Source organism: Diaphorina citri, unplaced genomic scaffold (assembly GCF_000475195.1).
Source record: "Diaphorina citri unplaced genomic scaffold, Diaci psyllid genome assembly version 1.1 scaffold851, whole genome shotgun sequence".
Classification (NCBI taxonomy): domain Eukaryota; kingdom Metazoa; phylum Arthropoda; class Insecta; order Hemiptera; family Psyllidae; genus Diaphorina; species Diaphorina citri.
The window spans coordinates 142,454-167,338 of NW_007378283.1; the positions used below are offsets into that span (position 1 = coordinate 142,454).

The 24,885-nt window shown below is 41.9% G+C and overlaps 1 protein-coding gene across 1 annotated transcript in view; it reads right to left on the bottom strand.

Moving 5' to 3' along the window:
* The window catches only part of LOC103512556, a 38,727-nt gene extending 14,395 nt beyond the window's left edge, over positions 1–24,332 (bottom strand). The window contains exons 1-22 of the mRNA XM_026825991.1: positions 23,746–24,332; positions 23,215–23,545; positions 22,752–22,955; positions 21,939–22,099; positions 21,359–21,460; positions 21,152–21,192; positions 19,958–20,134; positions 19,411–19,517; positions 18,143–19,198; positions 17,460–17,561; positions 16,211–16,371; positions 15,659–15,801; positions 14,683–14,958; positions 13,549–14,246; positions 13,184–13,415; positions 11,542–11,819; positions 9,376–9,651; positions 7,444–7,631; positions 6,103–6,308; positions 4,219–4,394; positions 3,733–3,846; positions 1,453–1,621 (exon numbers count right to left, since the gene is read on the bottom strand). Of these exons, the coding sequence (XP_026681792.1) occupies positions 1,453–1,621; positions 3,733–3,846; positions 4,219–4,394; positions 6,103–6,308; positions 7,444–7,631; positions 9,376–9,651; positions 11,542–11,819; positions 13,184–13,415; positions 13,549–14,246; positions 14,683–14,958; positions 15,659–15,801; positions 16,211–16,371; positions 17,460–17,561; positions 18,143–19,198; positions 19,411–19,517; positions 19,958–20,134; positions 21,152–21,192; positions 21,359–21,460; positions 21,939–22,099; positions 22,752–22,955; positions 23,215–23,545; positions 23,746–24,183 (5,636 nt within the window). The 5' untranslated portion in view covers positions 24,184–24,332. The remainder of the gene's footprint in view (positions 1–1,452; positions 1,622–3,732; positions 3,847–4,218; positions 4,395–6,102; positions 6,309–7,443; positions 7,632–9,375; positions 9,652–11,541; positions 11,820–13,183; positions 13,416–13,548; positions 14,247–14,682; positions 14,959–15,658; positions 15,802–16,210; positions 16,372–17,459; positions 17,562–18,142; positions 19,199–19,410; positions 19,518–19,957; positions 20,135–21,151; positions 21,193–21,358; positions 21,461–21,938; positions 22,100–22,751; positions 22,956–23,214; positions 23,546–23,745) is intronic.
* Positions 24,333–24,885: the final 553 nt, after the last annotated feature.

Consider the following 24,885-nt stretch of genomic DNA (forward strand, 5'->3'; position numbering starts at 1 on the left):
AGAAATACTGCCCTGTGTAAATCAAATGGGTAACGTCAAGGGGAACCCTTGACACTGTGTTAACTCTTAAGTGGTAAGATCGGCAATTAATAATATTGTTATTTCAGAATGGAGAAAAAAACCAACTGACCTTGTTTTACACTGGAACGCGTTCTTCATTTCGCATGCGTTGCCGCACCCCATCTCATCCGATTTGTCCAAACAGTTGCGCCTCCCATCACACATCCGCTCCGGATGACTTAGCCGCATGTATGCCGCACACGACGTGCGGCAATCTTTAGGCTCGTCGGAACCATCACCACAGTCATCTTTCTGGTCACAATAGAGGAGCTTGGATACGCACTTCTTGTTGGCGCATTGGAGTTCGTTCACTTGGCATTCTGAGGGGAAGATAAACAAATAGATTAAGAGTTAAGTCAACTCCCATGGTGTAGTGGTCACTGCGCTCGCCTTGCACGCGGAAGACCCGGGTTCGATTCCCAGCGGGGTCAAAAAATTTGTATCGTGCAAATGATTGATTCCGTGACTGGCTGTTGCGGGGCACACTCACCCTCGTGAGTAAAATGAGTAGCTATGTATTAGAAATGTGCATAGCGACCGGTGCCAGCATGGTGGATTATGAAGATATTTTCAAAATCCTACTATCCTGCAGTGAGGACCAAAGTTGTGATAACACAAAGAAACGACATTTATTTATTACTTTCTTTTTATTTACTTTCCAAGAGCTACCTCCGTGTCCGAGTGGTATCACACAAGGTTTGTAAATTGGAGGTCCCGGGTTCAACCCATTAGCGTTCGATATTCGTTATGATTTGATTGATTGACAATATCGACATGTTACTTACTATCAGACTCAATGATTTCATTCCGGACAGCACACAGATCGGACGCCTCATCCAGACCATCAGGACATTGACTCACACCGTCGCATAGTTCAGTAGGTTTAATACATTGGCCACGTCCACACCGCATGCCTGGACTACATCCAGCGTCGGTTAGGTTGACAGGAGCTGCAACTGAATAGAAAAACATTAGAAACAGATCGGACGCCTCATCCAGACTTGACTCACACCGTCACATAGTTCAGTAGATTTAATACATTGGCCACGTCCACACCGCATGCCTGGACTACATCCAGCGTCGGTTAGGTTGATAGGAGCTGCAACTGAATAGAAAAACATTAGAAACAGATCGGACGCCTCATCCAGACTTGACTCACACCGTCACATAGTTCATATTCGGAATAGAGGTCACTTAGGTTAAGCTACGTTGAGTAAGGTGGATAATAGAATGGGTTATAATACTTACATGACGGGAACAGACAGAGTGACAGACAGACGACACCGAAGCGAATACAATAGTCCGTCCCTTATACCTTTTTATTACTATTGTAATAATAAAAAGCCCTGAAAAAAATAAATAAAAAAAAATCTCCAATTGTAACCAACTTACTTGAATCCCAGTTGGTTGCAAGCATCGAGCGCCGCAGTCTCATCGTGTATACCGTCTTGACAAGTGACACCCCATATACCACGTACATTACTAGTGACTACACCTTGCGTGGATAGTCGGGGTCTGTCACCGGCGTCTATTTCCAACGTTGAATTTTGAACGAGCATCACTGAAAATACACAACAGGATAAGAGATAAAATAATAGAAAGTAAAAAATCTTTTTCTTTGTTTTGACAGAGAGAGAGAGAGAGAGAGAGAGAGAGGGGGAGAGAGAGAGGGAGAAAGAAAGAAAGAGGGAGAGGGAGAGAGAGGGATAGAGCGAAGAGAGAAGGAAGACGGAATAGGAGAAAGCCAGCCGTTCCTAGAAAGAACTTTATCCATTAAAGATAAAATCAGCCCAGGGCGGGAATCGAACAAAGCTAACTAGGCTGATCTTTCAAATGAAATTGAGAACCTGTTGAATCGGTTCGTGTAAAGATACACAGGGTCGTGTTTCGTGTACTGGAACTAAAGCCTAGCGGACTGACGAGTATTCAGACAACTAATTTTATTACTAGACTTAATACCTACTAATTAAAGAAAGAGGGGGAGGGAGGGAGAGAGGGGGGAGAAAGAGAGAGAGAGAGAGAGGGAGAAAAAAAGAAAGAGGGAGAGGGAGAGAGGGGGGGAGAGAGAGGGAGAAAGAAAGAAAGAGGGAGAGGGAGAGAGAGGGATAGAGCGAAGAGAGAAGGAACACGGAATAGGAGAAAGCCAGTCGTTCCTAGAAAGAACCTTATCTGTTTAGGATAAAATCAGCCCGGGGCGGGAATCGAACAAAGCTAACTAGGCTGGTCTTTCAAATGAAATCGAGAACCTGTTGAATCGGTTCGTGTAAAGATACACAGGGTCATGTTTCGTGTATTGGAACTAAAGCCTAGCGGACTGACGAGTATACAGATAGGTAACTAATTTTATTACTAGACATAATACTAATTAATTAATTAGTATTAAGTCTCTAATTGATTATTATGCTGACTCCCCAATATGCCCATTATGCTCACATCAATCACCCATGAATGCAGCACACTTAATTACTTGCCCTGCCGTGGAAGCCAGCAATGATATTGTAGGAAAATATTGGGACGCGCGTAGGAAAATGACATAATAATCAATTCCTTTGCATTAGTAAACAACAACAATTATTTAGGATCGACTAAAAATAAAGTTATTAACTTACTGCAGTCGGTTTCATCTTCATTCATATCACAATCCTGCACACCATCACATCTCAATTGTATCGGAATACAAGTCCTGCTCTTACGACATTCAAACTCTGTCTCCTCATTACAATCTGAAATAGAAATTTTTATGTTAAGAGTATAAAATTTGCTTAAAGTTGAAGGGTCTCTCAAAAATAGGCTTCCAAGGAAATGATACTAGGACAAGACCAAAGACCACAACAATACTTGATGTTCCTCCCAAAAACAAAACACTCTTGTACAAGTCACCATTGATCTTAGGGATGGCTCGCTACAACTCTCTTGACGTGAAACCAGATCTGTTTTACTCAGAAAAGTAATAATATATGTATGTATACACACACCCACCCATCAGTAACTGCCCCGATCTAATTTATTAGAACGAGGGTGTAGATGGTGTAGGTAATTTAAAAAAAAAAGGGATGTGCTAGAAAAGTTGAGATGAAAATGAAGAAAAACCATGAAATTTCGCGCTTGGTTCGAGCCCAAAGGAAGACATAATGTTTAGTAGTGGTGCATGGATTGATGAATGCGTATTATGACAAGCATCCTCTATAAGTAGATAGAAGTGTTAACTGTATTTCTTTTGTTTTTGTTAAATGTTCCTTTGTTCTGTATTCTATGTACCTATATCCTTTGAAAAAATAAAACGTCCATACGATAAAATTATTTTAGGTTATTGAGATATTGGGAAAATCCTACAATGCTGCAGTGAGCACCAAAGTTGTGACATAATAACACAAAGAAACTGCGACTAAAAATAAAGTTATTAACTTACTGCAGTCGGTTTCATCTTCATTCATATCACAATCCTGCACACCATCACATCTCAATTGTATTGGAATACAAGTCCTGCTCTTACGACATTCAAACTCTGTCTCCTCATTACAATCTGAAATAAAGAAATTTATGTTAAGAGTATAAAACTTGCTTAAAGTTGAAGGGATGTGGGAGAAAATTAAGAGTATAAAATTTGCTTCAAGTTGAAGGGATGTGACAACAATTAATTAGGATCGACTAAAAATAAAGTTATTAACTTACTGCAGTCGGTTTCATCTTCATTCATATCACAATCCTGCACACCGTCACATCTCAATTGTATTGGAATACAAGTTCTGCTCTTACGACATTCAAACTCTGTCTCCTCATTACAATCTGAAATAAAAAAAAAATATGTTAAGAGTATAAAATTTGCTTAAAGTTGAAGGGATGTAGGAGAAAAGTTGAGATGAAAATGAAGAAAAACCATGAAATTTCGCGCTTGGTTCGAGCCCAAATGAAGACATAATGTTTAGTAGTGGTGCATTGATTGATGAATGCGTATTATGACAAGCATCAATGCTTAACACAAATAAAATTCCTTCCTTTATTGTTAGGTACTCGATATTTTTTCAGCTAAAGTCCCTTTGAGTATTGTGTTCACCAGAGGTATTTTCTTAACTTAATTCCCAGACACTTGGCTGCTATCTTTGTCGGAGGAGGGGGATTTCTGCTGGATGTTTCGAAGTGCTCTCAGCAGATACTAACCTGAGCAGAACACTTCATCAGACTGGTCCGCACATTCTATGATGCTGTTACATATCATATCCTCATGTCCCTCCTGCAGGAGTACATCCTTACACTGACAATCCCTCTCATCGGTACCATCCTCACAGTCTAGAATACCATCACACCGACGAGATCCTGGGATCACTTGAGGAATCCTGCGAAGAAAAACAAAGCTCATATCAAAAACTCTGCAATTTTCCTTAATTTTATTTCAAATTAACTCCCCCATGAACCAAGCATAATTCTTGTCCAGTCATGGAAGCCAGCAGTTCTATTGTAGAAAAATGAAAACAAAAATCCCCATTTAAAAAAAATAAAAAAACGGGAGTTTTACTGCTGTTTTTATTTCGTAAGAGTGAAACTGCTACATTAGACGCGTGTGGTCTGTGTCGTAGCATGCCCATCCCGTAGTATGCCTCTCATCAGATGGGCGAAAAGAGACACAATACTTCCCACTTAGGTGCTGGGTCAACACGAGAACACCAGAAGGTAACCTGTTGAAATGTTTGCAATCGATTTTTTTTGTCGATGGTGGGATTCGAACCCGGGACCTTCTGGAGTACCACAAGAGCGTCACTTCTGTTCTTCTATACTTACTCAGCACATGAGAACCTCACACTACTGAACACAGGCGGGGTGTATTTTCTCTTTAATTTCACTAGTTCCTCTCTCTGGACCTGCATCTCATGAGTCTTTATATCTTCTGGGGTGACATCTGCTTGAGTTGCCGTTGTGATATCTGCCTGAGTTGTCGTTGTGGTTACTTCCTCCTGTAGTGTAGTTGTTTCAGGCATAGTGGTCGTCTGTAGAATAAAATATACAATCGTTAAAAATAGATTTTCATTTTTACTTTCTATTACTAAAGTATAGCGAAATCCAAGTGAGGACAGGATAGGGAGAAAGCCCGCTATACCATCGTTAAAAATAGATTTTCATTTTTACTTTCTATTACTAAAGTATAGCGAAATCCAAGTGAGGACAGGATAGGGAGAAAGCACGCAATGGAGGAGTTGCAATTGGGAAAATATTATTAATAACAGGTCGATTCCTACGTAAAAAGTTGTGGAAAATCCAAATCTGAGGTGAAAACTCCGAAAAAGTAACTTTAAAAGGCCGAAAAATCCCTCTCATCGGTACCATCCTCACAGTCTAGAATACCATCACACCGACGAGATCCTGGGATCACTTGAGGAATCCTGCGAAGAAAGGATATGTAAAGTCAAATTAACTTTCCCATCAACCAAGCACAATTCCTGTCCAGCCATGGAAGCCAGCAGTTCCATTGTAGAAAAATGAAACCAAAAATCATTTAAAAAAAAAAAGGGAAAAAAAGATGAGTGTTTCACCGCCGCCGCGCCGTTTTTATTTCCTAGTAATGAAACAACTGCTACATTAGAATCGTGTGGTCTGTATCGTAACATGCCCATCCCGTAGTATGCCTCTCATCAGATGGGCGAAAAGAGACACAATACTTCCCACTTAGGTGCTGGGTCAACACGAGAATACCAGAAGGTAACCTGTTGAAATGTTTGCAATCGAATTTTTTGTCGATGGTGGGATTCGAACCCGGGACCTTCTGCATTACCACAAGAGCGTCACTTCTGTTCTTCTATACTTACTCAGCACATGAGAACCTCACACTACTGAACACAGGTGGGGTGTATTTCCTCTTTAATTTCACTAGTTCCTCTCTCTGAACCTGCATCAAGAGACACAATACTTCCCACTTAGGTGCTGGGTCAACACGAGAACACCAGAAGGTAACCTGTTGAAATGTTTGCAATCAATTTTTTTTGTTGATGGTGGGATTCAAACCCGGGACCTTCTGCATTACCACAAGAGCGTCACTTCTTCTATACTTACTCAGCACATGAGAACCGAACACTACTGAACACAGGTGGGGTGTATTTCTTCTTTAATTTTACTAGTTCCTCTCTCTGAACCTGCATCTCATGAGTCTTTATATCTTCTGGGGTCACATCTGCTTGAGTTGCCGTTGTGATATCTGCCTGAGTTGTCGTTGTGGTTACTTCCTCCTGTAGTGTAGTTGTTTCAGGCATAGTGGTCGTCTGTAGAATAAAATATACAATCGTTAAAAATAGATTTTCATTTTTTCTTTCTATTACTAAAGTATAGCGAAATCCAAGTGAGGACAGGATAGGGAGAAAGCCCGCAATGGGGGAGTTGCAATTGGGAAAATATTATATATTAATACTTAACAGGTCGATTCCTACGTAAAAAGTTGTGAAAAATCCAAAGCTGAGGTCAAAACTCCGAAAAAGTAACTTTAAAAGGTCAAAAATTCAATTTTTGTTTTATGAATAAATGGTCGATTCCTATGTAAAAAGTTGTGAAAAATCCAAATCTGAGGTCAAAACTCCGAAAAAGTAACTTTAAAAGGTCAAAAAATCAATTTTCAATTGCCGTTCTAATGAAAAAGTTCAAAGAGTTGTGACGTCAGATTTCACGTCAAAATTCGCAGAAACGCTTGCCCTGGACTGGAATCAAATTGGCGACATTAGGGCTTACAAGGCAGGTGCGCTAATCTCCAAGCCAACTAAGCTGGCTATATTACTCGTATTGTGATCGAAAGAATTATTTCCATCACGGCGCCAATGCACTTTTTGGGTACTTTTACATCGGAATAGGACTCTATCTCGAAAAAAATTTTCATTTGGTTGTGCCCCATTGAAGAGAACCACTCATTCCGAGAACGAACCTTATTTGTTTAGTATAAAGTTCGCCCTGGACTGGAATCAAACTGGCGACATTAGGGCTTACAAGGCAGGTGCGCTAATCTCCAAGCTAACTAAGCTGGCTATATTACTCGTATTGTGATCGAAAGAATTATTTCCATCACAGCACGTGCTCAACTGCAAAGGACGCGCTTATATTTATTCATAAATACGGGTGTAAGTATTCTTTTAATCTAAAGACTCAAGTGGTTGCTACTCAGTTGTCCTCACGATGTTCCGTGCACCCCGTATTCCAAGCACAAAGCCGAAAAAACTTCGACACTGTCGGGAATCGAACCCGGGAGCTCAATCTAAAGACTCAAGTGGTTGCTACTCAGTTGTCCTCACGATGTTCCGTGCACCCCGTATTCCAAGCACAAAGCCGAAAAAACTTCGGCACTGTCGGGAATTGAACCCAGGAGCTTCACTGTTGGCGGAATTTCCAGATATGAAGATACTAGATACTTACTGTGGAAGTAGTCAGATCTGTGCTGTCCAACTCCGTAGTTGTAGCCATCTCCGTGGTTGTAGTCAGAGGGGTGGTGGGAAGTTCGGTGGTGGTTGATACAGCGTCTTCTAGTCCAGGGTTCAGATCGATCAGGTTCGATTCCTGGTCGAGACTGTTCTCACTCAGATCCGACATGTTTCTTATCATTCCTGATAGGAGAAAGCCAGCTGTTCCGAGAACGAACCTTATCTCTTTAGGATAAAATCCGCCCCGGGCGGGAATCGAACCCGCGGCCTAGTGCTTACAAGGCAGACGAACTACCAACTAAGCTAACTAGGCTTTCCTTCAGGTGAGAATGCCTGACTGTATAAATATTTAAATAGAATGTTCGATTCCCGCCCGGGACGGATTTTATCCTAACGATGGGTCCACAAAGACAAACTCGGTTTAATTTTAACTTTTGGATTAGGTAAGCTCCATTTTTTTTCTTTAACCACGATCGAGTAAACTACGGGCTAAAAAATTCCCGGAGGCACGGGCCCAGCTTGTTATATATTAGATAAAAAAATGAAAAAAAATCCCTATAGGTACCTACATATTCCCTTTCGCCTGTTGATTTCAGATTCTTCGCTCGTATTTGCAATAATCCCAACAATCATAAGGAAGAGGTTCTCTCCGCTATTAAAAAAAACCTAGACGGATTGCACAACATATCGGGCGAACGTATTTGGACAGAGTTGAACAAGATTCTGGGCGGATCGTTTAGCAAAGAGATGATGCTTAAGATGTTGGAGATTAATATGTTCCCTCATCTCGGTGAGTGTACTGGGATCATAGAATAGAATATACAGTAGAACCTCGATTATTTCAACTAATTAGGACCGAGGGTAGTTGATACTATCGAGGCTCTGTATAAAAGTTGATATAACCGAAATTCCGTAAAAAACAATGAAAATAGGGCCAAATTTAGTAGTACAAAAGAACAAAATAGGGAAGAAATACCCTTTTATTTTGAAATTAAATAAAACAAACTAAGAAACATGCAGAAAACACGCCGTCGATATTGTTTTCTTCGTCATTAGTAGAAGTTAGGGGCCCAGCTTGTTTGTCAGTCTCTCAATCAGCCCTAGGGTGATTGCTTTTGGCTGACATTTGATTTTGGCTACAAACATTTTACGAGTGGATGCCTCCGCACTCAACCTTTGCTCTTTCTTTTCCAAGGATTTTGTTTCGATAATTAATGATTTGGTTTATAAACTATGGGCTAGGGGACTATAAACAGGGAGAAGACTAGCCCAAATTTCCTCACGCCATATCAATAGCGAAGGTTGAGTGCGAAGGGTAACCCACTCGGAAAAGTTTGTTTAGCAACATGGGAAAAGGTGAAGAAGAAGAAGAAGAAGAAGAAGAAGAAGAAGAAGAAGAAGAAGAAGAAGAAGAAGAAGAACATTATTATTTTTCGAAAATCAGCTCCCATGAGTCACTCTAAAGCTGATTGAGAGGCCGACGACAAACGCCGACCCCATCTGAACATGGGAAAAGGCGAAGAAGAAGAAGAAGAAGGAGAAGAAGAAGAAGAAGAAGAACATTATTATTTTTAGAAAATCAGCTCCCATGGCGTAGTGGTCACTGCGCTCGTCTTGCACGCGGGAGACCTGGGTTCGATTCCCGGCGGGGTCAAAAAATTTACATAATGCAAATGATTGATTCCGTGACTAGCTGTTGCGGGGCCCATTCAGCCTCGTGAGGAAAATGAATAGCTATGTAATATAAATGCGCATAGCGACCGGTGCCAGCATGGTAGGTAAACATTAGGAGCTGGATTATTGAAATATTTGGAAAATCCTGCAACAATGCTCAGGTGAGCACCAAATAACACATTTTTTTTTCTTTTTTTTTACATTAAAAAACCTTCAAAACTTGAAACTCAGCGTGTTTCCCGCCCACACTTACCAGAATTGCTCATAAGCCAAGGCACAAACTGGGACACGCGCGTGTACACGCCAGGCTCGTTGGGTCTTGCACACCCTTCTCCATGACTAACCACGCCTGCCACATACCACCGGCCCTGACTACCAGGCACGGGACATAGGAGGGGGCCCCCACTGTCCCCCTGACAGGTGTCGCGGCCCCCCTGGGGCATGCCGGCACAGATGACGTCGGCAATGCGATCCTCGTAGTGCTTGCAGGCAGGGAGAATCGGTACTTGGACTTCCCGCATGTGATCCGCTGGGGAAGAGAGAAGAGAGAGAACATTTAATGAACGGGGGCTATCGATTTATATTTATACAGTCAATCAAGGTCCACCTGTCAGGTCTACCTGATACCTGATGACCACACACACTATCAGGTAAACCTGACCATACCTGTACGTTGTCACAACTGAAAGTGTTTTGTGGACAATCTGTGAGAACGAAATAAAGAAATCAGATAAATTAGTTTTAGTTACAGTAGGAACAGTACATCCACCTCTATGAAAAATGGTTAAAAGCACCGAGTCTCAATGCGGAAGTGCTTAACCATTTGCCGCAGAGTCTCAGCTTTAAAGTTATGTGTTTGAATTTTGAATCCCAGCCGGGGCGGGAATTTGCTCATGAAACTTTTCCCGGACAGGTCAATGCATAATGGTTCCATCATGGGATGGGTCGATGTACGAACCTTCTCCACCAATTTCCATCTTTGTATCTCTGCTCCCTCGATATCATTTCCAATTTCCTTGTTTTCTTTGAATATCAGCTCTGATGTCATCACTATATCGGTATCTCGATCTTGGTCTCATACCTTCTACTCTCATCTCATACATTTTCTTTGGTAATCTCTCACTGCTCATTCTTTTCACATGCCTCATCTCATACCTTCTACTCTCATCTCATACATTTTCTTTGGTAATCTCTCACTGCTCATTCTTTTCACATGCCTCACTGCTCATTCTTTTTACTTGTCTCACTGCTCATTCTTTTCACATGTCTCACTGCACATTCTTTTCACATGCCTCACTGCTCATTCTTTTTACATGTCTCACTGCTCATTCTTTTCACACGTCTCACAGCTCATTCTTTTCACATGTCTCACAGCTCATTCTTTTCACATGTCTCACAGCTCATTCTTTTCACATGTCTCGCTGCTCATTCTTTTCACATGTCTCGCTGCTCATTCTTTTCACATGTCTCGCTGCTCATTCTTTTCACATGTCTCATTGCTCATTCTTTTCACATGTCTCATTGCTCATTCTTTTCACATGTCTCGAGGATCGGGACTTGGACTTCCCGCATGTGATCCGCTGGGGAAGAGAGAAGAGAGAGAACATTTAATGAACGGGGGCTATCGATTTATACAGTCAATTAATGCATAATGGTTCCATCATGGGACGGGTCGATGTACGAAGCCTCTCCACCAATTTCCATCTTTGTATCTCTGCTCTCTCGATATCATTTCCAATTTCCTTGTTTTCTTTGAATATCAGCTCTGATGTCGTCACTATATCGGTATCTCGATCTTGGTCTCATACCTTCCATTCTCATCTCATACATTTTCTTTGGTAATCTCTCACTGCTCATTCTTTTCACATGCCTCACTGCTCATTCTTTTTACATGTCTCACTGCTCATTCTTTTCACATGCCTCACTGCTCATTCTTTTTACATGTCTCACTGCTCATTCTTTTCACATGTCTCACTGCTCATTCTTTTCACATGTCTCGCTGCTCATTCTTTTCACATGTCTCACTGCTCATTCTTTTCACATGTCTCACTGCTCATTCTTTTCACATGCCTCACTGCTCATTCTTTTCACATGTCTCACTGCTCATTCTTTTCACATGCCTCACTGCTCATTCTTTTCACATGTCCATAACATCTAAGTCTTCCTTTTCTTATTTTCTCCTCTAAACTCTAAATCTGTAGGTAGCATTCTTTTTCTTCTTCTTCTTATATCACCGTTTCTCACTCTACAAATCTATAGAATAGGTTTATAAGGCCAGCCACTCACTGTCAGGTAGACCTGACAGGTACCCCTGAATAGGTTCACCTGTCAGGTCTACCTGATACCTGATGACCACACACACTATCAGGTAAACCTGACCGTACCTAGAGTGTATTTAAAATTATGCTGAAATACTCACGATCAGGGCCATGTTCAAACACCGCACCCCAGCCGACGGCCGTACATGTCGAGTACGGTTCGGGCGTTTCCGTCACGTCCGGCAAACAAATTGGCCGCACGTATCTATTGTACCGCAGCGGCGCAGCTAACTGCAGCAGGGCGAGGTCATTGGTCATTTCGGCGCGCTTGAACATGGAATGCATGACGATGCGTGACACGGGCCGAACCTGCTCGGTCGGGGAGAATGAGAACCGACGGAGCATGCCAGCGTACACCTCGAAGTAGTGCTTTTCAAACCTGAGAAACGAATAGAATATTTAATCCGAAAGTCACCTTTCATCAAACTGCCCCTGATTTTCGTCATGGAGAGGAAGTGCCTGACGTTAGAAGAGATATGTCAGGTCATCAGTACCCTGGGGACAGGCGCTGTCATGCGTATGAAGAAGGAGCTCTCATTTATTCTGCCAGGCCCGGGGATCGATCAGGTGGGTATTTGTTCATAAGTCACGTCAATGGAAAATTGCTACACAAAGGAGCTATTACAAATGAGCAGTGACCAGTGTTATTACAGGGTTAGGTTAAACACAGAAAGGAGCTTTCACAATTTGAGCAGTGACCACTGACCACTGCTCTTAAAGGGTTAGGTTAAAAACGAAAATGTCATCAAAATAATAAGTTTTATTCTTTCATTCTTTAGAAAACTAGCATATTCTTCATCATCAGCACCCTGGGGACAGGCGCTGTCATGCGTATGAAGAAGGAGCTCTCATTTATTCTGCCAGGCCCGGGGATCGATCAGGTGGGTACTTGATCAGAAGTCACGTCGATGGAAAATTGCTACAAAAAGGAGCTGTCACAAATGAGCAGTGACCAGTGTTGTTATAGGGTTAGGTTGCTTGATGCATATCTGGTGGTAGAAATATTAGCCGATTTATTATTTGGTATTAGATCGTTTCCAGGGACGGCACGTGGAGCCGCTTTCTGTGTCTCCCTAGGGTCAAGTTAGACACAGAAAGGAGTTTTCACAATTTGAGCAGTGACCAGTGTTACTATAGGGTTAGGTTAAACACAGAAAGGAGTTTTCACAATTTGAGCAGTGACCACTGACCACTGCTCTTAAAGGGTTAGGTTAAAAACGAAAATGTCATCAAAATAATGAGTTTTATGTAGATGATCATGACTATGTAGAGAAAGTTTTAGAATTCCTGCGATACATAAATGTATACCACTCTATCGACACAGTGATGGTAGAAAGAACCATCATGAACACAAAAATACTTTGTGGTTGGGTGGAAGAGCTCCATTTGGAGAATCCTGCCACATTAAATAAAGCCATAAAAAAAGAGGAAAAATAAAACCTTGCAGTTTAAGCTCTTTATATAAAAATAGTTACTCACCCATCCACACAGTGGGCTGCAGTCATGACCCACGACTATGTAGAGAAAGTTTTAGAATTCCTGCGATACATAAATGTATACCACTCTATCGACACAGTGATGGTAGAAAGTAGAAAGAACCGTCATGAACACAAAAATACTTTGTGGTTGGGTGGAAGAGCTCCATTTGGAGAATCCTGCCACATTAAATACTTAAAGCCATAAAAAAAAGAGGAAAAATAAAACCTTGCAGTTTAAGCTCTTTATATAGAAATAGTTACTCACCCATCCACACAGTGGGCTGCAGTCATGACCCAGGATTCATCGAGTACCACTCCCCCACAATGGAAGAACCCATCCCTGTACAGAGCTATCAACCAGGGCCATGCTCCCAGCTCTGCCTTTTTGCCACCCACCACTCGGCCACTACCCAGGATCGGGTTGCCTGCCATATCTGTAGCCATATTTCGAGCTCCCAATGGGTTGCCTGCCATATTTCGCGCTTCCATCGGGTTGCCTGCCATATTTCGAGCTCCCATTGGGTTGCCTGCCATATTTCGAGCTTCCATCGGGTTGCCTGCTATATCTTTAGTTGGGTTGCCTGCCATATTTCGAGCTCTTTGCCATATTTCGCGCTTCCATCGGGTTGCCTGCCATATTTCGAGCTCCCATTGGGTTGCCTGCCATATTTCGAGCTTCCATCGGGTTGTCTGCTATATCTTTAGTTGGGTTGCCTGCCATATTTCGAGCTCCCATTGGGTTGCCTGCCATATCTTTCGCGGGGTTTTCCTTGGAGTTACTCTTTCCCATAGGAGTAGACAGGTCTCTCTTGGCGCGAACATAATAGATGGGATGTTCAACGTTTCCAAATTCATCCAGCGCCGTGCGATAGGCGCCAAACTCTTGCGCTGATCTGTCATCCATATATCCTAAATCGGTCAGTTCCACTTCTATTTCATAAGCATCGGGAGTGGCTTGTCTCTCGCCCATATATGCTGGACCTGCCATTTGCGAGTGTTTTTCGCCCATATATGCTGGACCTGCCATTTGCGAGTGTCTATCGGCCATATAGTTTTGTGCGCCCTCCATGTAAGCTTGTCTACACTGGGGACAATTCTCTGGGCTCATGCCAGCAGGATGGGTGTGTGGTTGGTATGGGTTGTAGTGTGGTTGGGGTGTTTTGTACAAGAAACTATTTTGGTAGGGATTGTCGGATTGGTACGGTTTTAGATAGGCGTATTTATCGACAGCGTCTTGGCGGTTTGCGAAGTATTCGGTATGGGGATCAACTGAGTGTGTTAGGTCGGAGTACTCGGGATGATTGTAGTTTTTGCTTCGGTACATGGAGCTGAAATAGGAAGTCAGCGAGTTAGTGAAGAAAAAGAAAACTGGGAGCTTTTGAAAGAATAGTCCTGCGGGGATGAGAAATTATGGTTCGCATAGAATAGATATTGTTTCAGTGCTAGGACAAGGCTAGTGTTAAAAAAGAGGCGATGAGAAATTTACTTCTAGCTTCACGGTCTGGAAGCTACTAGCACTTTCATTATTGATCTTTGAAAATATGAAACTTGAAAAAAAAAAAAAAAAAAAGGCTTGAAAGCTCATACCCCTTTCATTTTTTATTTTTAAAAAAAAAAAACTTAAAAAAAAAAAAAAAAAAAAAAAAAAGTCGAACATTCTTTTTCAAGACGTCACACATGTATCCCAGGAACATTTTGTTCAAATGTTGTTAATTTGTAGTTTTTATGTTCAAATCATTGTCAATACAAATTCCAAGTACTTACGGGTGTTCTCCATATTGTTGTTGTTGTTGTCCATATTGTTGTTGAGCGTAGAAATCTTCTGCATTCATATTCAAGGCCCGGGTCATTCGCTCCTGGGACCTGGCTAGAGGTGACTTCAAGTCAAGTCTGGAGCCACACGTCGGTTTGGGACACTGGACATAGGCCACCATTTGGTTCACTTCACATCTGTCGACCAGCGTGAGTCCTTCTAAAGTTTCCTGAATGAACAGGCCTTCGTAAAGGACGTCTTGGGGTTTGGAGAGGACTTGAACTGATCTGAAAGTCAGAAAGGAAATTTTATGTTGACAAATAACATTGGGGGCGAGAAAAAATCTACAACTTTACCTATCTTGAAAAGAATTGTTGCAATAGCTGCAGCGAAACATTGGAGAAATCAAGTATAGCCGGACACGAAAAGTAAGTAAGCAGTGGATCTCTAGGAAAGCTGCAATCTCTCAATAAAACTGCCACGGTAAACACAACCGAAACCAAAGATAATTACCGGATTGATGTGGTGCCTTACGACTTTCCTTTTTTATGACATTTTTCAAAGTTCAATATCAAAAGACATTTTTTTTCTTGCGATATATGTATTTGGAAAAATCCTACAATGCTGCAGTGAGCACCAAAGTTGTGATATAGTAACACAAAGAAAAGACATTTTTCTTTTCACACGTCTCTTGACTCTCTTGGTCCATTTTCATTATACTTCCAAAAGAAGCTACTCATACATTGAGTACAGAGATACAACTTCGTGAAGAAGTTTTGGATACTGTCGGACCATTTCTGGAACGACTTGAGATGATTATCCTAACATCGATGGTTGGGTAATTGTTGGCCTTACAATATAAGGTACGATATATCGTAAGGCGAACAATTATCCAACCAAAAATGTTGTTAGAGTAGGGGCTACATTGATCATTATTCAAAGTTCAATATCAAAAGACATTTTTTTTCTAAAAGAGAAATAACTTACTCAATTTCGGGATCAATTTCCATTTGGCAAATTTCTAGGGCCCAAGATGACGCGATTTTCCTGATGGTCGAGTGACAGACGGGATACCATTTTCCCTTGTAGTTGTGATGCAAGAAACCATCGCCATAAGAAACAAAGTTGTCCTGGAGAGCGGAAGTCAGATTTAATTAGAAATGATGGAAATACAACATAATCAGTAATATATTGGATGGTAAGCATAAAAACTTCCTAACACTCCACTTTCAAAGTATTTTTCTTCCTTTTCTTCAAAGATGAGTTTTTCACCGCCCGCCGCGCCGATTTTATTTAGCAATGAAACAACTACTACATTATTAGACTCGTGTGATCTGTGTCGTAGCATGCCCATCCCGTAGTATGCCTCTCATCAGTATGAATATTATCAATATTGTTCTTCAAATCAAATTGATCAAAAGAGCAAAGTAAACGTTGACCCAAATAACGACACAGTCAAACAAAACCAATTCAAATAAAAGGGGGAGCCTCTAAAATGAGGTAACGAAAAGTCAGTTCAGAACCAGGATCAGGACTTGCCTTGTGTTCAGTCACAGAATCAGTGAGGGCAGAGCAGTCAGTTTCATCTTTACCGTTGTTACAATCGTTATTGAAGTCACATCGCTTCTCAAATGGTACACAGGTGGATTGACTCTTACGTCTATCCCAGTTGTCACAACTGAAAGTGTTTTGTGGACAATCTGTGAGAACGAAATAAATCAGATAAATTAGTTTTAGTTACAGTAGGAACAGTACATCCACCTCTATGAAAAATGGTTAAAAGCACTGAGTCTCAATGCGGAAGTGCTTTTAACCATTTGCCACAGAGTCTCAGCTTTAAAGTATGTGTTTGAATTTCGAATCCCAGCCGGGGCGGGAATTTGCTCATGAAACTTTTCCCGGACAGGCAGGGATATTAAAAAATGTGCCTTAAGTTGTGTCCACACATAGTCAACTCCGTCGATCGACGAGGTGAATCTATGTTATGGATGGACACAGCTTTAAAGTTATGCGGAAGCGGTCAACACGTGGAAAGCTAAGCTGAAACTAGATGTGCAAAAAGAGAGGATTTTGCCGAAAACTGAACCGTGCCGACGCCGGCGCTCGGAGGCTCAACTTCTGAAGAGAAGGCTTAACCTGGGAGTACTGGGAGGCCTGGCAGACGCGCTCAAAAGTGAGCAACTGCCTGAAGGATATGAGGAAGGCTCAACCAAGGCTCAGCCAAGGACCAACCTGAACTGTAGGCACAGGCACAGGGAGTACAGCGAGGCCTGACAGACGCACCCAAAAGTGAGCAACTGCTAGAAAGCTATGAGGAAGGCTCAACCAAGGTACAGTCAAGGCTCGACCTGAGCTGTAGGGCGCAGGAACAGGATGCACAGGGAGGCTTGACAGACGCCTCCAGGAGGGAGAATCTGTAGGAAGAAGGCTCAACCAAGGCTCAGCCAAGGTTCACCTGAGCTAAAGGGCACAGCACTTGGAGCACTGGGAGGCCTGACAGACGCACCCAGGAGAGATAATTTGCATGAAGAGGCAAGAAGAAGGCTCAACCAAGGCTCAGCCAAGGTTCACCTGAGCTGAAGGGCACAGGCACTTGGAGCACTGGGAGGCCTGACAGACGCACCCAGGAGAGAAAATTTGCATGAAGGCAAGAAGAAGGCTCAACCAAGGCTCAGCCAAGGTTCATCTGAGCTGAAGGGCACAGCACTTGGAGCACTGGGAGGCCTGACAGACGCACCCAGGAGAGAGAATTTGCAGGAGGCAAGAAGAAGGCTCAGCCAAGGTTCACCTGAGCTGAAGGGCACAGGCACTTGGAGCACTGGGAGGCCTGACAGACGCACCCAGGAGAGATCTTGCTTGAATTGAAGGCCGGGGGAAGGCTCGGCCAGGGCTGAAAAAGAGAGTAACTTACCTATGACAGGTCACAGGAACAACTACTTTTCACTAACTTTTTATTTATTTCCAAAACTTAAATCACCCTACTTGGTCAAAAGCTAAGAGAGTACTGATTAGTAGCTGGCTGCCGGTGGTAGAAACAGTTGTTGCCCCCTCCGAAAACCTGAGGGGGGAAAAATGTGGGATCTTCTGAGGGAAAAAGAGGGGAAAAATTGTTAGAATCGCAACTATTTGGTCAAAAGCAGGGAAAGTAATCTCACCGGGTCAAGCTGTAGCACAGACCTAAAATACGCTTTTTCAATGGTTATCTGAAAGAGGGCCTCTGAGTGAAATTTTAATGGGGCTCAACCACTTTTTTTTTCTTCGCTGATAAAGGAAGTTCGAAACACGCTGATTTCGTGAATCGCATTGATTTATCCGTATTGAATGGATTCTTGATGGTACCATCGGGGCCAGTGGGTGAGATATCATTTTCAGATGTAATAAAACAACCTTGTCTAACCGGTTGAACATATTCTGTGTTACAAATCATCCTCAGGTTTGGCTTTGATTCTGGAATGCTATATGAAATTGAACTCTTGAAAGGTGAAGCCGTGGTTGAGGGATACTTTGATTTGGAAGTTTTAAAGTTGAAATCGAATAGTTCATTGGACATGGCTTCAGTGGTTGGTTCAGGATCATTCAGAAGTGTGACTATCTCTGTAGTGGTGGGTGGTTCAGTGGTGACAGTTGTGGACTCTGTCTGATCTTGGGCAGTGGTTGATTCTACAGTAGTGGACTCTGTGTAATCCTCCATAGTAGTAGTCTCTGGCTGCGTGGTAGTTATCTCCATGATGACGTCATCCAATGAAATTGATTTGAGCAGTTTCTTTTTCTTCAAGTTCAAGCGAGTCTGCTCGTAAGGCACCACATCAATCCGGGAATTATCTTTGGTTTCGGTTGTGTTCACCGTGACAGTTTTATTGAGAGATTGTAGCTTTCCTAGAGATGCACAACAATTCTTCTCAAGACAAGTAGAGTTATAGATACTGTTGAAATCTTTGCTCAAGTAGTGGAACTGTTTCTTCAGCTTGTTAAAATGTTTTGTCAAATTGCTGATAACATCCGGACATTTTGGTTTGATGGAGTCAGTGGAATATCTCATAACTGGGTCGTTGACGGATTCAACACCATCTTCTAAACTTGCTTCCACACTACTCGATTTACTGCTGGCAGCAACCATTTCAGATGGATCAGTGCTCAGCATGGATAACACTGGGCTAATACCTTTTGGTGCAGTTGAATCCTGGTCATCAGAGTTCTCTACAGCTGTGGCCTCATCATTTGCCACTTCTGTTTCAGTTTTGTTTTCGGCTTTGTTGTAATCTTCATAGTCTAGAACTGTGAATTCTGAAGCAGATGGTGTTGAAGTAGGAATCTCGTTTTCATTGTTAATTATTTCTTTTTCCAGACTTGCACTCGCACCATTACTTTGTTCCACAGATTCTTGCTTCTTTGATTCGCCGTTGGTTGATTTCGTATCAGTGCGACTGCTGTTTTCATAATTTGAAGAGGTTTCATGGTTGGCATTCGATTTCATGGATAGAGTTCCTGTAGATTTAAGATTGTCGTCAGTGGTGGAAATCTTCTTTTCTGTAATATCAAAAAGTTTGTGATCAGAAACATAGTTGAAGCTGCTGCTGTGCGAGATATCACTGAGGCCAGTTACTACCAGTGTATGTACAATTATTTATTTTCATTCTCAGATGGAGATCATAAGCAACATTATTTTGGCAATAAACTATCAAAATATTGACTTATAGGCCAGGGGAGAGTTTCAATCAATTTTAAAAAATGCCAAAAACTATCGACAGCGTCTTGGCGGTTTGCGAAGTATTCGGTATGGGGATCAACTGAGTGTGTTAGGTCGGAGTACTCGGGATGATTGTAGTTGTTGCTTCGGTACATGGAGCTGAAATAGGAAGTCAGCGAGTTAGTGAGAAAAATGAAGATTGGGAGCATTTGAAAGAAATGGCCCTGCAGGGATGGGAAATAATCAGGATCCGTTGGTGAAAAAAAAGAAAAGATGATTATGGTGCTGGGTCACCACGAAAACGAGAACACCAGAAAGCAGAAAGTTACCCGTGGAAATATTTGCAATCGAATATTTCTCTCTTTGAAATCAAACTTTTTTCCAAAGTGTCACACATGTATCTCAGAGATACTTTCTTCAAATATAGTTAATTTGTAGTTTTTATATTCAAATCATTGTCAATACAAATCACAAGTACTTACGGTTGTTCTCCATATTGTTGTTGTTGGTGTTGTCGTCCATATTGTTGTTGTTCTTGTTGTTGAGCGTAGAAATCTTCTGCATTCATATTCAAGGCCCGGGTCATTCGCTCCTGGGACCTGGCTAGAGGTGACTTCAAGTCAAGTCTGGAGCCACACGTCGGTTTGGGACACTGGACATAGGCCACCATTTGGTTCACTTCACATCTATCGACTAGCGTGAGTCCTTCTAAAGTTTCCTGAATTAATAGGCCTTCGTAGGCGACGTCTTGGGGTTTGGAGAGAACTTGAACTGATCTGAAAGTCAGAAAGGAAATTTTATGTTGACAAATAACATTGGGGGAGAGAAAAAATCTACAACACTACCTATCTTTACCTGTTGAATTTTATTTCATTGCCATTCTCTACTACCACTATTAATTTACATTTACCTTTTTTTTCCTAGTTAAGCAAGGTCTTTTTGATGTGAAGAGTTTTTATTGAATTGTTAGTTGTATGTATTATTATTCTTTAACCCATCAAATATACGAGACCTTGTTTAGACTGCTGGGGTAAACGGACTTTTCAGTTCTATTCGGGCAGGATAACCAAGGTATATTCTATTCTATTCTATCTTGAAAAGAATTGTTGCAATAGCTGCAGCGAAACATTGGAGAAATCAAGTATAGCCGGACACGAAAAGTAAGTAAGCAGTGGATCTCTAGGAAAGCTGCAATCTCTCAATAAAACTGCCACTGTAAACACAACCGAAACCAAAGATAATTACCGGATTGGTGTGGCGCCTTACGACTTTTCTTTTTTATGACATCTTTTCACACGTCTCAGCTCCCATGGCGTAGAGTCAGCTCCCATGGCGTAGTGGTCACTGCGCTCGCCTTGCACGCGGGAGACCCGGGTTCGATTCCCGGCGGGGTCAAGAAATTTGTATCATGCAAATGATTGATTCCGTGACTGGCCGTTACGGGGCCCACTCAGCCTCGTGAGGAAAATGAGTAGCTATGTAATATAAATGCGCATAGCGACCGGTGCCAGCATGGTAGGTAAACATTGGATTTTAGGATTATTGAGATATTGGAAAAATCCTACAATGCTGCAGTGAGCACCAAAGTTGTGACATAATAACACAAAAAAACTGCATTTACCATAAGGTCGAAGGTATGGACACCCTTTTGTTATACCTATCTAAAAGCCCTCAACCTGTTTAACTTCATATATAGGAGTATCAGCGCGAACGACCTACTCTCCGTAGTGTTAAAACGCCTAAAATTGGGGAAAAAACAATAAAACCTTATCTAGTCCTGTTCTGAAACTTACATGTTTCTTTTTCTCTGCAGGTGGTGAATTTCCTCAATGATCTCTACACATTATTCGATAGGATTATCAAAGGCTATGACGTGTACAAAGTAGAAACTATAGGCGATGCCTACATGGTGGTAAGTGCCCTTTTTTTCTTAACTAATTAACTGTGACACCCCCCCCCAAAAGGAAGCGGTAAATGACTAAAAGAAGACCACAAGGGGCCCAAGATGACGCGATTTTCCTGATGGTCGAGTGACAGACGGGATACCATTTTCCTTTGTAGTTGTGATGCAAGAAACCATCGCCATAAGAAACAAAGTTGTCCTGGAGAGCGGAAGTCAGATTTAATTAGAAATAATGGAAATACAACATAATCAGTAATATATTGGATGGTAAGCATGAAAACTTCCTAACACTCCACTTTCAAAGTATTTTTCTTCCTTTTCTTCAAAGATGAGTTTTTCACCGCCCGCCGCGCCAATTTTATTTCGCAATGAAACAACTGCTACATTAGGCTCGTGTGGTCTGTGTGGTAACATAGCCATCCCGTAGTATGCCTCTCATCAGTATGAATATCATGATGGAAGACTCAGTAACTTTGTGAAGTTCCATAACAATAGATGTAAAAGAAATATAAAGTATGAATATTATCAGTATTGTTCTTCAAATCAAATTGATCAAAAGGGCAAAGTAAACGTTGACCCAAATAACGACACATTCAAACAAAACCAATTCAAATAAAAGGGGGAGCCTCTAAAATGAGGTAACGAAAAGTCAGTTCAGAACCAGGATCAGGACTTGCCTTGTGTTCAGTCACAGAATCAGTGAGGGCAGAGCAGTCAGTTTCATCTTTACCGTTGTTACAATCGTTATTGAAGTCACATCGCTTCTCAAATGGTACACAGGTGGATTGACTCTTACGTCTATCCCAGTTGTCACAACTGAAAGTGTTTTGTGGACAATCTGTGAGAACGAAATAAAGAAATCAGATAAATTAGTTTTAGTTACAGTAGGAACAGCACATCCACCTTTATGAAAAATGGTTAATAGCACTGAGTCTCAATGCGGAAGTGCTTTTAAGCATTTGCCACAGAGTCTCAGCTTTAAAGTTATGTGTTTGAATTTTGAATCCCAGCCGGGGCGGGAATTTGCTCATGAAAGTTTTCCCGGACAGGCAGGGATATTAAAAAATGTGCCTTAAGTTATGTCCACACATAGTCAACTCCGTCGATCGACGAGGTGGATCTATGTTATGGATGGACACAGCTTTAAAGTTATGCGGAAGCGGTCAACACATGGAAAGCTAAGCTGAAACTAGATGTGCAAAAAGAGAGGATTTTGCCGAAAACTGAACCCATCTCGAGTTATGATCAATTTTTCGTGGCGAAGCAAGGGCAACCTGCAGAAGAACACTTTGAGCGCGGGATGATGGATCAGTTCCTAGGCTCAGAGCCCTTATCATACCCGGCGTAGTTCGTTTACCCCATTCAGGGCTAGAGTGTTATTTGGGTATATTCGATTTCCAACCAATCTGGACAAGAGCACCACCCATTCGTCCGCGAAACGCCGGCCGGGCAGTTTCGGCTTGGACAACTTGGTAGTAAATAAAACTCACCGAAGCAGCCCAGTTCATCTTCACCATGTGGGCAATCAAATATGCCGTCACACAACTTGCCCGGGCCCACCAGGGCACGACACGAGCAATGTGCTTCATCAGATGCGTCAGAACATTGCACCGTGTTGTCACAGAAAGCAGCCTGAGCGATGCACTCCTTGCCGTTGTCACAAGCGTATTCGTCATCACTGCAGACGATGCTTCCTGAAATAATTTAATAGAATTTTGTAAAAATCGAAGGAATCTGAGTACATGATATATGAAAAAAATCGTGAAAGAGAAAAGGATAATGTGTGAACCTGTGAACACCATGAGTAGCGCACGGACCCTAGGCTTCTGTGACGCCCACTTTTAAAATAAAAAGAGAAAAAAAGATTTCGTGGAGAAAATATTATATGAAGATACAAATGTGTGTCTTCGTTTGAAAGGCTTGTTAATTCTCAAGTTTAGGTAGGTACTTTACCTGCTAGTTTCGGAGATGTGACGTTCAACATCCGTCCAGTTTTCACAGGAGATGGAATGGACAGGGTCATACTGTCTGGAGTACTCTTTGCTTCAGCACTGGGGTAGTTGGTATCGCAAGGAACAGGGATGTAGGCTGGCGGCTGCATGGCATAAGATGGTTGCATCATACTGTACGGGTTCCATGCGGGGTAAACACTGCCGAAGCCTGTAGGAGCGTACATGGGAGGATAGTAAGGAGCAGGAGGCATCATGGGGACTTGCATGTACGGCATGACTGGTGATCCAACATCAGAGTAACAGCACACTTGCTGTTTTCTCCGTAGGAACGGGTTATTGAATCGCATTGATTTATCCGTATTGAATGGATTCTTGATGGTACCATCGGGGCCAGTGGGTGAGATATCATTTTCAGATGTAATAAAACAACCTTGTCTAACCGGTTGAACATATTCTGTGTTACAAATCATTCTCAGGTTTGGCTTTGATTCTGGAATAAACAGCACACTTGCTGTTTTCTCCGTAGGAACGGGTTATTGAATCGCATAGATTTATCCGTATTGAATGGATTCTTGATGGTACCATCAGGGCCAGTGGGTGAGATATCATTTTCAGATGTAATAAAACAACCTTGTCTAACCGGTTGAACATATTCTGTGTTACAAATCATCCTCAGGTTTGGCTTTGATTCTGGAATGCTATATGAAATTGAACTCTTGAAAGGTGAAGCCGTGGTTGAGGGATACTTTGATTTGGAAGTTTTAAAGTTGAAATCGAATAGTTCATTGGACATGGCTTCAGTGGTTGGTTCAGGATCATTCAGAAGTGTGACTATCTCTGTAGTGGTGGGTGGTTCAGTGGTGACAGTTGTGGACTCTGTCTGATCTTGGGCAGTGGTTGATTCTACAGTAGTGGACTCTGTGTAATCCTCCATAGTAGTAGTCTCTGGCTGCGTGGTAGTTATCTCCATGATGACGTCATCCAATGAAATTGATTTGAGCAGTTTCTTTTTCTTCAAGTTCAAGCGAGTCTGCTCGTAAGGCACCACATCAATCCGGGAATTATCTTTGGTTTCGGTTGTGTTCACCGTGACAGTTTTATTGAGAGATTGTAGCTTTCCTAGAGATGTCAAGTTCAAGCGAGTCTGCTCGTAAGGCACCACATCAATCCGGGAATTATCTTTGGTTTCGGTTGTGTTCACCGTGACAGTTTTATTCAGAGATTGTAGCTTTCCTAGAGATCCCCCAACTAAGAACCCTAGTCAACTATAAAATAAGGTAAGCCATTATCTAATTTGGGTGTCTAATATGAATCTAATTAATAATAATTCGAGTGAAAGGATTGGTGGGTAACTATGTATGAGGATTGGTAGAGTCAATTTTTTTTTTGATTTTTGACCAGTAACGATTGGACAGGGCATAGTGGAAAAAGGTTTGGAATTTTTCATCTAGTTTTTCTGCTTGTAATTTGTTGTATGTATATTATACGTACATACACAAAAAGTCCACTCTGTGGCTTAGATGTAGGGGCAAAACAATGGGTTAAGCTTATGCGAATCTACTATACATTTTCTCACACAAATGAGCTCAGATCTCGAAATTTGTCGCGACGACGAACTCAAAGCGAGAAAGTTTTAGATAACACTTCAGTCGATCATTTAAGATCGGTTTTA